At 40.9% G+C, this 15,095-nt stretch overlaps 1 protein-coding gene across 1 annotated transcript; it reads right to left on the reverse strand.

Moving 5' to 3' along the window:
- Window positions 1-582: 582 nt before the first annotated feature.
- LOC142374490 (uncharacterized) lies at window positions 583-11,944 on the reverse strand. Its single transcript, XM_075458213.1, has 8 exons — window positions 11,885-11,944; window positions 11,413-11,491; window positions 6,520-6,628; window positions 6,336-6,423; window positions 4,829-4,920; window positions 4,582-4,746; window positions 2,655-2,746; window positions 583-659 (listed from the first exon to the last, which is right to left on the reverse strand). The coding sequence occupies exons 1-8, from the start codon at window positions 11,930-11,932 to the stop codon at window positions 583-585; spliced, it is 750 nt and encodes a 249-aa protein (XP_075314328.1). The 5' UTR covers window positions 11,933-11,944.
- Window positions 11,945-15,095: the final 3,151 nt, after the last annotated feature.

A 15,095-nucleotide genomic window follows, 5' to 3' on the forward strand; every position in this document is an offset into this window, starting at 1 on the left:
AAAAACTCTTTTGTTCCTCCGGCCATCAGGCTGTACAACAGCTCTCAGTGATGGAACTTCTGAATTTCACTGGTCTTACTTCACTGGTCACTTTATATTTTTAAACTGTTTTTTAAATTCTTAGATTGTTTTTTAAAGTGTTAATAATTGTATAAACATTTTTATTGCTTTAGTATGTCTTGCTACTGGATGCTTGAATTTCCTTCGGGATCAATAAAGTATCTATCTATCTATCTATCTATCTATCTATCTATCTATCTATCTATCTATCTATCCTAAATGTTCAGCGTCAGCAGCAGGAATAAAGTGCTGAACAATGGACGTGCACATCTGTAACAGCTGGGATTTACTGCTGCTGTGGAAACTGACGGATGAAAAGTGAGTCCAGGCGAGCCTGAGCCCATCCTGACATCTAGTGGAGCAACAAGGAACTCCCTTTCACATTTAAATGATGTGATCCAGACTCCCAGATTCTCTTTCAGTCTGAAAGCTTTTATTCCACCAGACACACACTTCGGTCACTTCTGGCTGCAGAGTCATCCTCTTACTGCCTTTGGTTTTTAAATGAAGGACCTCTTGTTGTCACTTCTTCCGGAAGCGAGTCAGGATGGGAACGATGGTGTCCAGCGCTTTGTGGACCTCATCCAGAGTTTTGGCTCCTGTGATTCAACACAAAACACAAAGTTAGAGCCGCATTTCTGGGGCATTTTAGCTTTAATTCAGCAGGTGTTCAGGACTCCAAAGGATTCCCACATCTGGAACCACACTTAAAAAACAACTCATAAGATTTACTTAAACAACCCTTTGTAAGTATTTGCAATATCAAGTAAATTTTACTTACCATAAAACATAACAGTTTTGAAGATACTAAGTAACATTTACTTAATTACATCTAAGTTTTAAGTTATATTTATTTAAACAAATTAAGTAAAGTCTACTTGTTTTTCATAGGCAGGAACATCATTTTACTCAAAATTTTAAGTAAATTTTATATATCTGTAGTATTTGCTGTTATGAAGTAACTTAGTAGATTTTAACGATACACTTTCAGAGTAAAGTTAAGTTTCAGATTTCCAAATATTAATTTCCATCATTTACATAACTTTTTTCCTAAAACCCTAACCTTTCCCTGCCACTCACCCTAACCCTCTACAAAATATTAATTTCCAAATATTGATTTTCATAATTTTCACAACTTTCCCCAAAATCCCAATTAACGCCCCCTACAGCACATAACACACAACTATAAGGACCCTGTGTCTATCGCACCCACTTCAAACATAACTCAAAAACGCACAGTTTCCCACGGCCTCCTGAGTTACTCCAAGACCATACCAGTACACGCAGCAACCACCAGCCGGGTCCTGAGGCGACATTGCACCCCCTGGCACCTACACCAAACTCCATGGTGACCAAACAGGAGTCTGAACTGAAAAGTCACGTAGGAGGTAGGGATGTTAACCGATGACCGTATGACCGATGGTTGACCGAATCAACGTCGTCCGGTTAGAATTTTTCTGCCGTCGGTTTTAAAAAATAAAAAATAAAAAAATAAAAAATCACTATATCTTTAGAAACGTTATGTGAGCATGAGCCATCCCACGATGGAAGAACAACCGCAGCAGAGCTCACGTAGCGCCCTCCTCAGAGGTCCTCTCTTACACCGGTTGCAACTTGTACGCCGTACATGACGGGTCCTGTCTGCGCAGTTAAAAAAAAAAATCGCCACTATTAACCTAAATAAAGCCAATGTGGCTGCGTGTGGACTACAACATAATGATAATTGTAACATTGTAATGGCAAAAGACACAAGACTAACTTAGCCTACTTGTTGTGATATATTCATCTGTACTTAAATGGCATGACGACAGGAACTTATTGCAAAGGATTTTGTGCAGCATAGGCTACGCCACAGAGGCTGTTGGCATTCGGTAATTTTTTTTTTTAACGAAGTCATTGGTTAACCTACTTTCCTGTAACACCGCCAAATGCACCGTTCTCTGTGTGTGACTTTGTAACGGGGGCTTTTAACAGCCCGAGTTCGGTGCCGCGTTTGATTCGTGTTTAAAAAGTACCGTGACTGGAAGGGCGCCGCTGCGCGTAATGTGTGGCTGTGCGTGTCTGCGCAGGCACAGCAATTATTTTTCCACCCAAAACCCTTATTCCTCCACAAGTACGCCTAGAACTAGTGGTCAATGATTGGGGAAAATGTATAATACCAAGGGCACGAGCTAACATTGATTGTGTGGTGGGAGCCTAACCAGTCTAAAATGGGGGCATAACTTGTTCCACGCGGCAGAGAAAGACGCGCGACAGGACACAGATATCATAAATGGCACTTATAGAATTTTCGATGACCGACTTTAATCGACTAATGAGGCTCAGTGGTGGGTCAAGACTTTTTTTAAATTTCGACATCCCTAGTAGGAGGGGAGCCATCGAGTTATAAACTCCTAATACCTAACCCTACCCTGACCCTGCATCAACCACCTGGAGGACCTCCACCAACTAAAACATCTGGAACCTCCTAAATTAGTCCCAGAACCTCCTGAAGGTGCAGATGTGATCAGTGACGAGCCTCCCTAACCGCCCACAGGGACTCTGAGATGTTTCGCCGTGTGATCCATAAAGTGGGAGGTGTGGACACAACGCACCGCTCAGGTTTACTTTTCCGTGTGGGAAGATGGTCGCGTTGATCCCAGACACCACCTTCAGGAAGAGGCCGGGGAACAGCTCGTGCTCGTAACTGTGAAGAGAAGTTCCAACAGATCACAACAGCCCCAAAGTCAGCAGCTCGGAACACACAAGTTTTCGCTTCAATCGGTTCAGATTCTGTGCGTTTTCACTTGAATCGGTTCAGATTCTGTGCGTTTTGGCATGTTTTCGCTTGAATCGGTTCAGATTCTTTGTGTTTTCCCTTGAATCGGTTCAGATTCTGTGCGTTTTGTCGTGTTTTCACTTGAATCGGTTCAGATTCTTTGTGTTTTCCCCTGAATCGGTTCAGATTCTGTGCGTTTTGTCGTGTTTTCACTTGAATCGGTTCAGATTCTTTGTGTTTTCGCTTGAATCGGTTCAGATTCTTTGTGTTTTTACTTGAATCGGTTCAGATTCTGTGCGTTTTGTCGTGTTTTCACTTGAATCGGTTCAGATTCTGTGCGTTTTGTCGTGTTTTCGCTTGAATCGGTTCAGATTCTGTGTGTTTTGTCGTGTTTTCATTTGAATCGGTTCAGATTCTGCGTGTTTTGTCGTGTTTTCGCTTAAATCGGGTCAGATTCTGTGTGTTTTGTCGTTTTTCGCTTGAATCGGTTCAGATTCTGTGCGTTTTGTCGTGTTTTCACCCCAATCAGTTCAGATTCTGTGCGTTTTGGCATGTTTTCGCTTGAATCGGGTCAGATTCTGTGTGTTTTGTCGTGTTTTCACTCCAATCGGTTCAGATTCTGCGCGTTTTGTCATGTTTTCACTTGAATCAGTTCAGATTCTGTGCGTTTTGGCATGTTTTCGCTTGAATTGGTTCAGATTCTTTGTGTTTTGTCATGTTTTCGCTTGAATCGGTTCAGATTCTGTGCATCTTGTCGTGTTTTTTTCTTGAATCGGTTCAGATTCTGTGTGTTTTGTCATGTTTTCGCTTGAATCAGTTCAGATTCTGTGTGTTTTGTTGTTTTTTCGCTTGAATCGGTTCAGATTCTGTGCGTTTAGTCGTGTTTTCACCCCAATCAGTTCAGATTCTGTGTGTTTTGTCGTGTTTTCACTCCAATCGGTTCAGATTCTGTGTGATTTGTCGTGTTTTCGCTTGAATCAGTTCAGATTCTGTGTGATTTGTCATGTTTTCGCTTGAATCAGTTCAGATTCTGTGCGTTTTGGCATGTTTTCGCATGAATCGGTTCAGATTCTGTGCGTTTTGGCGTGTTTTCGCTTGAATCGGTTCAGATTCTGTGTGATTTGTCATGTTTTCGCTTGAATCAGTTCAGATTCTGTGTGTTTTGGCATGTTTTCGCTTGAATCGGTTCAGATTCTGTGTGATTTGTCATGTTTTCACTTGAATCGGTTCAGATTCTGTGCGTTTTGGCATGTTTTCGCTTGAATCGGGTCAGATTCTGTGCGTTTTGGCGTGTTTTCTCTTGAATCGGTTCAGATTCTGTGCGTTTTGTCGTGTTTTCACTTGAATCGGTTCAGATTCTGTGTGTTTTGTCGTGTTTTCACTTGAATCGGTTCAGATTCTGTGTGTTTTGTCGTGTTTTCGATTGAATCGGTTCAGATTCTGTGCGTTTTGGCGTGTTTTCGCTTGAATCGGTTCAGATTCTGTACGTTTTGTCGTGTTTTCTCTTGAATCGGTTCAGATTCTGTGTGTTTTGTCGTGTTTTTACTTGAATCGGTTCAGATTCTGTGTGTTTTGTCATGTTTTCGCTTGAATCGGTTCAGATTCTGTGCGTTTTGTCATGTTTTCACTCCAATCGGTTCAGATTCTGCGCGTTTTGTCGTTTTTTCATCCTGGAACCATCACTGCCCATGATGATCGAGCCTGAAACACGAGGATTTCCCCTCATGTGCATCAACCCAAACTGTAACTTCCTGTGTCCTGACCTGCAGTGCTTACGGTAGGCCAGATACAGGGCGTCCAAATACAGGGGGAAGAAGGAACAGGAGGCCACGATGTTGTGGATCTGGAAGTTCAGGAAGCGGACCGGGAAGCCGAGCTTCTGCACGATGCGGGCGAATTTCCTGGCCGCGCGGCGTGCATCGTCAGGGCTGCTCGAACAGACGGAGGAGAGCGTTATTCACTGTGCCGAACACCACCCAACCGTGTAGTTTCTGCAGGGTTCAGGCAGACCTCGTGGCTCCCGAACACAGTATCGCCCCACTTTCATAGATGTTCGCCGTGGTTCTCGGATTGCGGATCCTCATCACCAGTGCCTTGAAAGTCTGAAACACAACAGCAAAGTGTGAGCCGGTCCCATCGGCTGTTTCTCCAACCCGTCACGTACCGATGAAATGCTCAGGAGCCCCTCTGCTTCAGCTTTCAATGTGTAAGGTACCCCTTGTAAAATGAGGACTTCGCTGAATGCTGGAGAGGAAAGAGTGGAAACATGCAACAGCAGAGCAGCTCGCTCTGCGTCTGACACTCAGCGGGGTCAAATGGCGCTGAAAGGATCGGATTATTGGCTAAATTACAATCAGACTGAGTTATTAAGTGCATGTAGACACTTTAATCTGACTAAGAACTGGATCGGATTAAGACCCCGAGATAACTGGGTTGAAAGTCACTCTAAACCTGCTTGCAGACGGTGAAGTCAGGATCTGGGTTTTTGGCTGTTTTTTGACTTGGTTGTTGTTTTTATTCGTTACTCTTAGTGTTTTCTGTATTTAGATTCAGTCTTTGTTTCACCTTAGTTCTGTTTATCAGTATTCCGTTATGTTTTATTTCTCCTTGTGTATTCTTTGTTAGTGTGCCCTCTCGCCCTCCTCAGTCTGTCTCCTGCGCTCATTCACTCACCTGCAACCCGTTACCAATCAGTAATCACCTCCCCAGTGTATATGTCTGTCTGGTTCCACCACTCCTCGCCAGATCCTCGTCTAATACCCGTCTAATACTTTGGTCTTGTCTTGTCCCCTGATCTAAAATCCTGGGCTGTGTTCGAAACCGCATACTACATACTACATACTACATACTACATACTGCATACTGCATACTGCATACTGCATACTCATCGATCAGACAGCATGCAGAGCGTTTACCCACAATGCATTTCGCTCCTGCCCGAGCCGAAATCAGCCGGCCTGAAGCTGATTTCTCTTAAGCTCTAAACTCTGTAAACTTTAGCAACATTTGAAACATTTTCAGGTGAGAAAGTAGTCGTTTAGATCCCCAACGTGTAGAAAACCTGACAAAATACCGGCTGTTTACAATTTTGTTCCCACGAATTCGGCGCTACTAAAGCTAGCCGCAGTGAGCAACGCACTTCCGGTTATTTTCACAAAATAAAATACCCGTTGCCTTTTATCATAGGGAAAGCCATTACCATACAATTGGTGCTTTTGTTTTGAAAACAGGAAGTGAACCTACCCTCGTTGTAGCTAGCTTGAAACTGCCGTTTTGACAGGAAATGACGATCGGCGACGTCACGTTACGTTGCATCTTGGGTAGTTTGAGTATGAGTAGTAATCTCATGATGCATACCCAACATTTCAGAGAATCTAGTATGCATCCGGGAACTTCTCGCTTACCCAAACTCCGATCCTTTCAGCGCCATGTGACCCCACTGAGTAACACTGACGGACGTCAGGATGTGGCGAGCTGAGGATGGGAGCGTGTTGGTGTTTCTGAGGCTTACGGGTACCTTGGGTCTGTACTCTGTGTTCCACGTGTTTCTGGCTATCAGGTTCAAGTCCAGGGTGCAGCCCAGTCTCACCGTAGAGACGATATTTCTGCACAAGAATGTGTGAACACAACAGACACGTTAAGGCCACAGGGCGGAGCCAAAAGCTGCAGAACAGCTGCTGCAGGACAAGCTGGGAACCCACTGTATCTCTGGGATGAACCCGTGGTTCTCTGGTGTCTCTGGGACCGCTGGGGGGTCAGGTGGGGGGCAGCAGACCGGCAGCATGGTGGCAGTCCCGCTCTCATTGTCATCTGGAACGAGCCAAAGGACGTCAGAAACAGACAAAGCTCCGCTCAAACATTTCTTAGTCAGATTAAGGTGTCTACATGCACTCAATAACTCAGTCTGATTGTAATTTAGCCAATAATCCGATCCTTTCAGAGCCATGTGACCCCAGTCACTGATGATCAGAGCATTGATTGGTTAATCAGAGCATTGATCTGTTAATCAGAGCATTGATCTGTTAATCAGAGCATTGATCAGTTAATCAGAGCATTGATCTGTTAATCAGAGCATTTATCAGTTAATCAGAGCATTGATCAGTTAATCAGAGCGTTGATCAGTTAATCAGAGCATTGGTCAGTTAATCAGAGCATTGATCGGTTAATCAGAGCATTGATCAGTTAATCAGAGCATTGATCGGTTAATCAGAGCATTGATCAGTTAATCAGAGCATTGATCAGTTAATCAGAGCATTGATCAGTTAATCAGAGCGTTGATCAGTTAATCAGAGCGTTGATCAGTTAATCAGAGCATTGATCTGTTAATCAGAGCATTTATCAGTTAATCAGAGCATTGATCAGTTAATCAGAGCGTTGATCAGTTAATCAGAGCATTGGTCAGTTAATCAGAGCATTGATCAGTTAATCAGAGCATTGATCAGTTAATCAGAGCATTGATCAGTTAATCAGAGCGTTGATCAGTTAATCAGAGCATTGATCAGTTAATCAGAGCATTGATCGGTTAATCAGAGCATTGATCAGTTAATCAGAGCATTGGTCAGTTAATCAGAGCATTGATCAGTTAATCAGAGCATTGATTAGTTAAACAGAGCATTGATCAGTTAATCAGAGCGTTGATCGGTTAATCAGAGCATTGATCAGTTAAACAGAGCATTGATCGGTTAATCAGAGCATTGATCAGTTAATCAGAGCATTGATCAGTTAATCAGAGCGTTGATCAGTTAATCAGAGCATTGATCAGTGAATCAGAGCGTTGATCAGTTAATCAGAGCATTGATCAGTTAATCAGAGCATTGATCAGTTAATCAGAGCATTGATCAGTTAATCAGAGCATTGATCAGTTAATCAGAACATTGATCAGTTAATCAGAGCGTTGATCAGTTAATCAGAGCATTGATCAGTTAATCAGAGCATTGATCAGTTAATCAGAACATTGATCGGTTAATCAGAGCATTGATCAGTTAATCAGAGCGTTGATCAGTTAATCAGAGCATTGAGCAGTTAATCAGAACATTGATCAGTTAATCAGAGCATTGATCAGTTAATCAGAGCGTTGATCAGTTAATCAGAGCGTTGATCAGTTAATCAGAGCATTGATCAGTTAAACAGAGCATTGGTCAGTTAATCAGAGCATTGGTCAGTTAATAAGAGCATTGATCAGTTAATCAGAGCATTGGTCAGTTAATCAGAGCATTGGTCAGTTAATAAGAGCATTGATCAGTTAATCAGAGCATTGGTCAGTTAATCAGAGCATTGGTCAGTTAATCAGAGCATTGATCAGTTAATCAGAGCATTGATCAGTTAATCAGAGCATTGATCAGTTAATCAGAGCATTGATCAGTTAATCAGAGCATTGATCAGTTAATCAGAGCATTGATCAGTTAATCAGAGCGTTGATCAGTTAATCAGAGCATTGATCAGTTAATCAGAGCATTGATCAGTTAATCAGAACATTGATCAGTTAATCAGAGCGTTGATCAGTTAATCAGAGCATTGATCAGTTAATAAGAGCGTTGATCAGTTAATCAGAGCGTTGATCAGTTAATCAGAGCGTTGATCAGTTAATCAGAGCGTTGATCAGTTAATCAGAGCGTTGATCAGTTAATCAGAGCATTGATCAGTTAATCAGAGCATTGATCAGTTAATCAGAGCATTGATCAGTTAATCAGAGCATTGATCAGTTAATCAGAGCATTGGTCAGTTAATCAGAGCATTGATCAGTTAATCAGAACATTGATCAGTTAATCAGAGCATTGATCAGTTAATCAGAGCGTTGATCAGTTAATCAGAGCATTGATCAGTTAATAAGAGCATTGATCAGTTAATCAGAACATTGATCAGTTAATCAGAACATTGATCAGTTAATCAGAGCGTTGATCGGTTAATCAGAGCATTGATCAGTTAAACAGAACATTGATCAGTTAATCAGAGCATTGATCAGTTAATCAGAGCATTGATCAGTTAATCAGAGCATTGGTCAGTTAATCAGAGCATTGATCAGTTAATCACAGCATTGATCAGTTAATCAGAGCATTGGTCAGTTAATAAGAGCATTGATCAGTTAATCAGAGCATTGGTCAGTTAATCAGAGCATTGGTCAGTTAATAAGAGCATTGATCAGTTAATCAGAGCATTGATCAGTTAATCAGAGCATTGATCAGTTAATCAGAGCATTGATCAGTTAATCAGAGCGTTGATCAGTTAATCAGAGCATTGATCAGTTAATCAGAGCATTGATCAGTTAATCAGAGCATTGATCAGTTAAACAGAGCATTGATCGGTTAATCAGAGCATTGATCAGTTAAACAGAGCATTGATCAGTTAATCAGAGCGTTGATCAGTTAATCAGAGCATTGATCAGTGAATCAGAGTGTTGATCAGTTAATCAGAGCATTGATCTGTTAATCAGAGCGTTGATCAGTTAATCAGAGCATTGATCAGTTAATCAGAGCATTGATCAGTGAATCAGAGTGTTGATCAGTTAATCAGAGCATTGATCTGTTAATCAGAGCGTTGATCAGTTAAAGTGGAATTCACCCTTTAAACAACATCGTGCCCAATCACTATATTTGACCATAATATAATAGTGAATTGTGCTGCCACTGGGTATTATGTCTTCATATTAAATATAAAACCTTTGCATTTTTTAGAAATGGTGATTTGACGCGTCATGAAATCACCGGAAGAAAAAATAACAAACTACAACAATGCTAATTAGTTATAGTTCTACTTCATGCACGTAGTTCTAGCTGCTATAACAACCATGTAATATCCTGGAACTTGGCGTCGCTAGCCTAATGCAAAAGGCAGAGAGAGTGCGATTCTGTTGTCAAGAACTTGGGAGCTAATGTGCGCTGTTAGCACTTAAGCACTTCGTGGATACTACAGAAACGTGAAGATTGTGACGACGTGACAAATTTGTTTTGTTTAGATCAACCACTCTCAGAGATCGCATGAAACACCGATGACGGTGTGTTAGCTCTGTGTTTGGGTAACCCAGCTTGACCGTCGGAGCCCAGTCCACTGACAGTAGCTAACAACGCGCTGGGGCAGCCTTCAAAACAAAGCCCAAACGTAGCCCGTATTACATTACTGTTGATTGGCATTTAGCAACATAATACTTTACTGCACTACTACAAAACTGTTAGATTTCGCGCATACCTTTGACGAAGTGGTCACCGCAGACACGAGCATTTGCAGATTCAGCTCCTCCAGTCTGTAAACGTAGGTTAACTATCCACTTTTTGCGGCGTTGTTCTGTGAGTTTTTTTCCATTTCTCACCTCTATGGGCGATTACCTTCGGTACTCGATAGTAACCCTTTCCCTTCTCTCGGTTAGACCGATTGCTACATCCAAAAACGGTACAAAACTGAGGCATGTTGGGCAAAAAGTGGCAGACAAAACACAGTTGCCCACCACCTGGGTTAGCGCGCTTAGAAAAATACGGAAGTGACGTCAAGTGAAACCCTCCTATTAGAATTGTTGTAGTTTGTTATTTTTTCTTCCGGTGATTTCATGACGCGTCAAATCACCATTTCTAAAAAATGCAAAGGTTTTATATTTAATATGAAGACATAATACCCAGTGGCAGCACAATTCACTATTATATTATGGTCAAATATAGTGATTGGGCACGATGTTGTTTAAAGGGTGAATTCCGCTTTAAACAGAGCATTGATCAGTTAATCAGAGCGTTGATCAGTTAATCAGAGCATTGATCGGTTAATCAGAGCATTGATCAGTTAATCAGAGCATTGATCAGTTAATCAGAGCATTGATCAGTTAATCAGAACATTGATCAGTTAATCAGAGCATTGATCAGTTAATCAGAGCGTTGATCAGTTAATCAGAGCATTGATCAGTTAATCAGAGCATTGATCAGTTAATCAGAGCGTTGATCAGTTAATCAGAGCATTGAGCAGTTAATCAGAACATTGATCAGTTAATCAGAGTGTTGATCAGTTAATCAGAGCGTTGATCAGTTAATCAGAGCATTGATCAGTTAATCAGAGCATTGATCAGTTAATCAGAGTGTTGATCAGTTAATCAGAGCATTGATCAGTTAATCAGAGTGTTGATCAGTTAATCAGAGCATTGGTCAGTTAATCAGAGCGTTGATCAGTTAATCACAGCATTGATCAGTTAATCAGAGTGTTGATCAGTTAATCAGAGTGTTGATCAGTTAATCAGAGCATTGATCAGTGAATCAGAGCATTGATCAGTTAATCACAGCATTGGTCAGTTAATCAGAGCATTGGTCAGTTAATCAGAGCATTGGTCAGTTAATCAGAGCATTGATCGGTTAATCAGAGCATTGATCAGTTAATCAGAGCATTGATCAGCAGCTCCTGGCTGCTACTTAGTTCCTGTGGAAGCAGGAAGGGTTCACTTACTTTTTAACTCTCTGCTTCTGTGTTTTCTCTCAGTTTTTATTCGATATTAAAGACCTGATCAGAGCTTAATTATACGACACAATCAGACCAAGAAACAAGCCCAGGTGCATTCTTCATCCATTCTGTGGGATCACGTTGCTGCAGGATTTTTCCTTTAAAAAAGTTTGATCTCGTTTTACCTTCGTGGTCCTGTTGGCTTCTCTCCTCCTCACCCACGTCTTCCTCCTTCTCTCCTTCCTCCTCCTTTCTCGGATAATCCTGCAGGCAGACATCACTGAATGACAAACACCTCAACATAAAGGTTTATGACACACGACAAGAAGCAGCTGTTTCGCCTTATAGATCATCCTGATCCTCTTTACAGTCATTGGAACATTTTAAAATGACCACATGAACAGTTTCTCCAAGTTAAACGTGTCCTTTAAAAAGCCCAAACGTACCAAACCCAAGTGGATGCAGCATGTTTGACTGTAAACGATGAGAAAAAGTTTGAAAATGTTTGGTTGTTTTAATCACAGGAACAGTTTAGATGTGATAATGTGACAATTTTCTGCTTTATTTTAGTGTTTGGACGTTCATTTGAATGAATGTAACTCTTTCTAACATGATGAAACCTGGAGATTTAAACAAGAACCTGAAACATTTACTCACATTTGCAATGAAGTCATCGAAGAAGCGCTCCAACGCCAGCTCGTCCATGATGGAAGAAGTTTTCAGGGGTTTCTGTTTGTGATAAAAACTGTACAGCTCAGGGTCATTTGTGCTCTTACCGTTTACTTTCGAACGGGTTCCATTGTGGAAATTCTGTTGCTAAGTGATGCAGAAGACAAAAGATGACACGTTCCTTCAGCTAAAAACAGTTCTTAAATGCAACAAAAACCTAAAACTGTCATTTAATTAGTGTGAATCGCAGAATCTGAAGCATCAACAATGAAAGCTGTTCCAGAGTCCTGTTCCCATCCTGCTCCATCAGCTTCCTTTAATGACCTGGGCCTCTTCACATCTAGGCTAAAAACCTACTTATTAAGGATGGCTTTAACACCCAGTAGTATGATGACACTTTTATCTTATTTTATCTTATTTGATTGTGTTGTATTTTATTGCTTTCACTGTTCTTTTATTGTTTTTCCAACATCCAGCTCTGCATAACTCTGACACTTAACTCTGAGCTATGAAGCATTCAGGCAGGAAAAAGGCTCCTAACTCAAGGGATGAACCAGTGTTGTGTCCAACTCAGCAAAGAAGCCGTTTTAAACTGGATCTTTAGGCACTTTGTTCCCAGCAGCCTGTCACAGAGACACATCATTTGTTCCCATTTCTTTAGCTGCATCTGTGAAAAACAGCTTCATAGTTTCAACTTTTTTGTACATTTACCTTAAAACTGCTTTCAGTTACCAAAAGAGTCAAATTAATATAAGAAATTCAGTTTTAAAAACATCCTAATCCAAAAATAATGAACATTCTCACGTCTAAAAGTAGAAAAGTAGGAAAAAAACAGACAATAATAAGAATTATATGTTATTCAACATCAAGAAAAAGTAAATAAGATTCAATTTAAAGCTTAAAAAATGAACATAAGATATAATATAATGACTAATTATGGAACAATTAATATAGATTAAACCGTTTTATGCCACCAGAAATGAATAATCTAGAAGCTCTTTGTGGGTTTTAGACTGGAATTAAGATTTGTTCCCATTTCTTTAGCTGCATGTGTGAAAAACAGCAAAGATAACACAGTGTGCCAGACAGAAAACAGGATTTCTGCAGCAACAAGGTGATTCCCAAAGAGCTGTTAGCTGAAAACTTGGCTTATCTCAGCATGGTGTGCAGTGTGTCCTTAAAACATTTGAGGAAACTGGACAAGTGGAGGACAGAAGAAGAAGTGTCAGGCCTAAAGAACTATCTCCAGCAGATGAACAGGATCTGAAAGTGATGTCCTTAAGAAAGAGGAAAACATCCAGCAAAGACCTGACACAGGAGCTGAGAGATGCATCTGGAGCTTCAGCTGATCCATCTGCTGTTGGCCCAAGCCTCATCAGAAATGGGCTCCATGGAAGGGTGGCTGTCAGGAAGCCGTTCTTAAGGAAGGGAAACAGGGAGAAAAGGCTGAGCTGGGCCAAAGGACACAAGAAGTGGGCTGAAAATCAGTGGCAGCAGGTCTGATGGAGGGATGAATCCTCCCCAGAGCCCGGAGCTCAACATTACTGAAGCAGTGTGGGATCATGTTGGCAGAGAACGCAACAAAAGGCAGCCCACATCCAAAGAAGAGCTTTGGGATGTCCTTCAAGAAGCCTGGAGAACTATTCCTGAAGACTCCTTATGGAAAGGACCAGAGTTCCGGCAGGTTTCATGTCCCAAACATGCTTCAGTAAACACAGACATCAGTGAATATTTCCTGTTTTTCTGTAAAGAAATGAGGGGCGGGTCAAGGCTTTTCCCCCCTGATGGAACTGATTATGATCTGCTGTTACTCCTCTCATTCCTCAGTCTGTCAGTGAAGTTTATTCACCTCTAACATGAGGTGAATAAGGAGTAAAGTAGCCTGAAGCCTCCTCAGAGTCTGAGCACCGAGCTATCATTTCTGCTGTTTATCCTTCTTCTGCAGATAATTACTGCACATAAACAGCCTCCTTCCTGTTTGCACTTATCTCTCTGCTTCAAACATCAGAGACATCTTAACGGGAAACATCCCTCCTGCCTCCTCACAGCTTCCTTGCATTCTCTCCTCACTCCTCTCTGTTATTATCCCCCTCTTTCATTCCTCTCCTTTTTACTTCTTTCCTCGGTTTTTCCACACTTTCCTTTTCCAGTCTCCATCTCATTTATCTCTCTGCTCCACCTCATAGATCACTCTTCCTTACTTCCCTTACATCCCTCCTTGTCTCCTTTTGTCTTTTCCTCATGCCTCCTTTTCTGCCTCCCTTCCTTCCTTGTTTAGTTCAGCATGTTAATCATTCCATTTAACTCTTTTTGCAGATCCTATCAGTCCTAAAGTGCATTGTTTCCTTCTCTCTCCCTTCCTCCTTTAACCCCTCTTCCCTTCTTGTCTCCTTTTTTCATTTCCTAAATCATTTCTCTTTCATACTTCTTTCCTCGGTTTTTCCACACTTTCCTTTTCCAGTCTCCATCTCTTTTATCTCTTTGCAAGGCAAGGCAATTTTATTTATAGAGCACAATTCGTACACAAGGTAATTAAAAGTGCTTTACAGCTACATAAAATCACAAGAAGGCTATAAAATCATTAAAAAAATAAAATAAATAAATAAATAAACCATTAAAAATAATATTTAAAAGTGAAGAGTGCAGATAAAATACTTTCGGGTGTCATAAATCCAGGTTAAAGACATTTCTGTTCTCATGTGTCTATGCATGAAATATCTTTTAACTTATCTAGACTGTTGCTTGTTTTTTAAATTCATTTAAATGATTTTATTTGTTTCTCTTTATATTATTTTATGTATTTTTTATGGTTCTTCCACTCCCTGCTGCAATACTTTTATTTTATGTAAAGCACTTTGAATTGTTTGTACATGAAATGTGCTACAAATAAATTTGATTTGATTTGATATGCACAGCTAAATAGAACTGTTTTCAGCCTGGATTTAAACATTGTTTGCTCCACCTCATAGATCACTCTCCCTTACTTCCCTCTTCGTCTCCTTTTTTCATTTCCTTCTTTGCCCTCCTTCTTTCCTCATGCCTCCTTTCCTTCCTTCTGTCCCCCTCCTTGTTCTGTTCATTACATTAATCATTCCATTTAACTCTTTTTGCAGATCCTATCAGTCCTAAAGTTCATTGTTTCCTTCTCTCTCCCTTCCTCCTTTAATCCCTCCTTCCCATTATGTGTAAACAGTTAAAA

This window comes from Odontesthes bonariensis, chromosome 23 (genome assembly GCF_027942865.1).
Source record: "Odontesthes bonariensis isolate fOdoBon6 chromosome 23, fOdoBon6.hap1, whole genome shotgun sequence".
In the NCBI taxonomy this organism is placed as follows: domain Eukaryota; kingdom Metazoa; phylum Chordata; class Actinopteri; order Atheriniformes; family Atherinopsidae; genus Odontesthes; species Odontesthes bonariensis.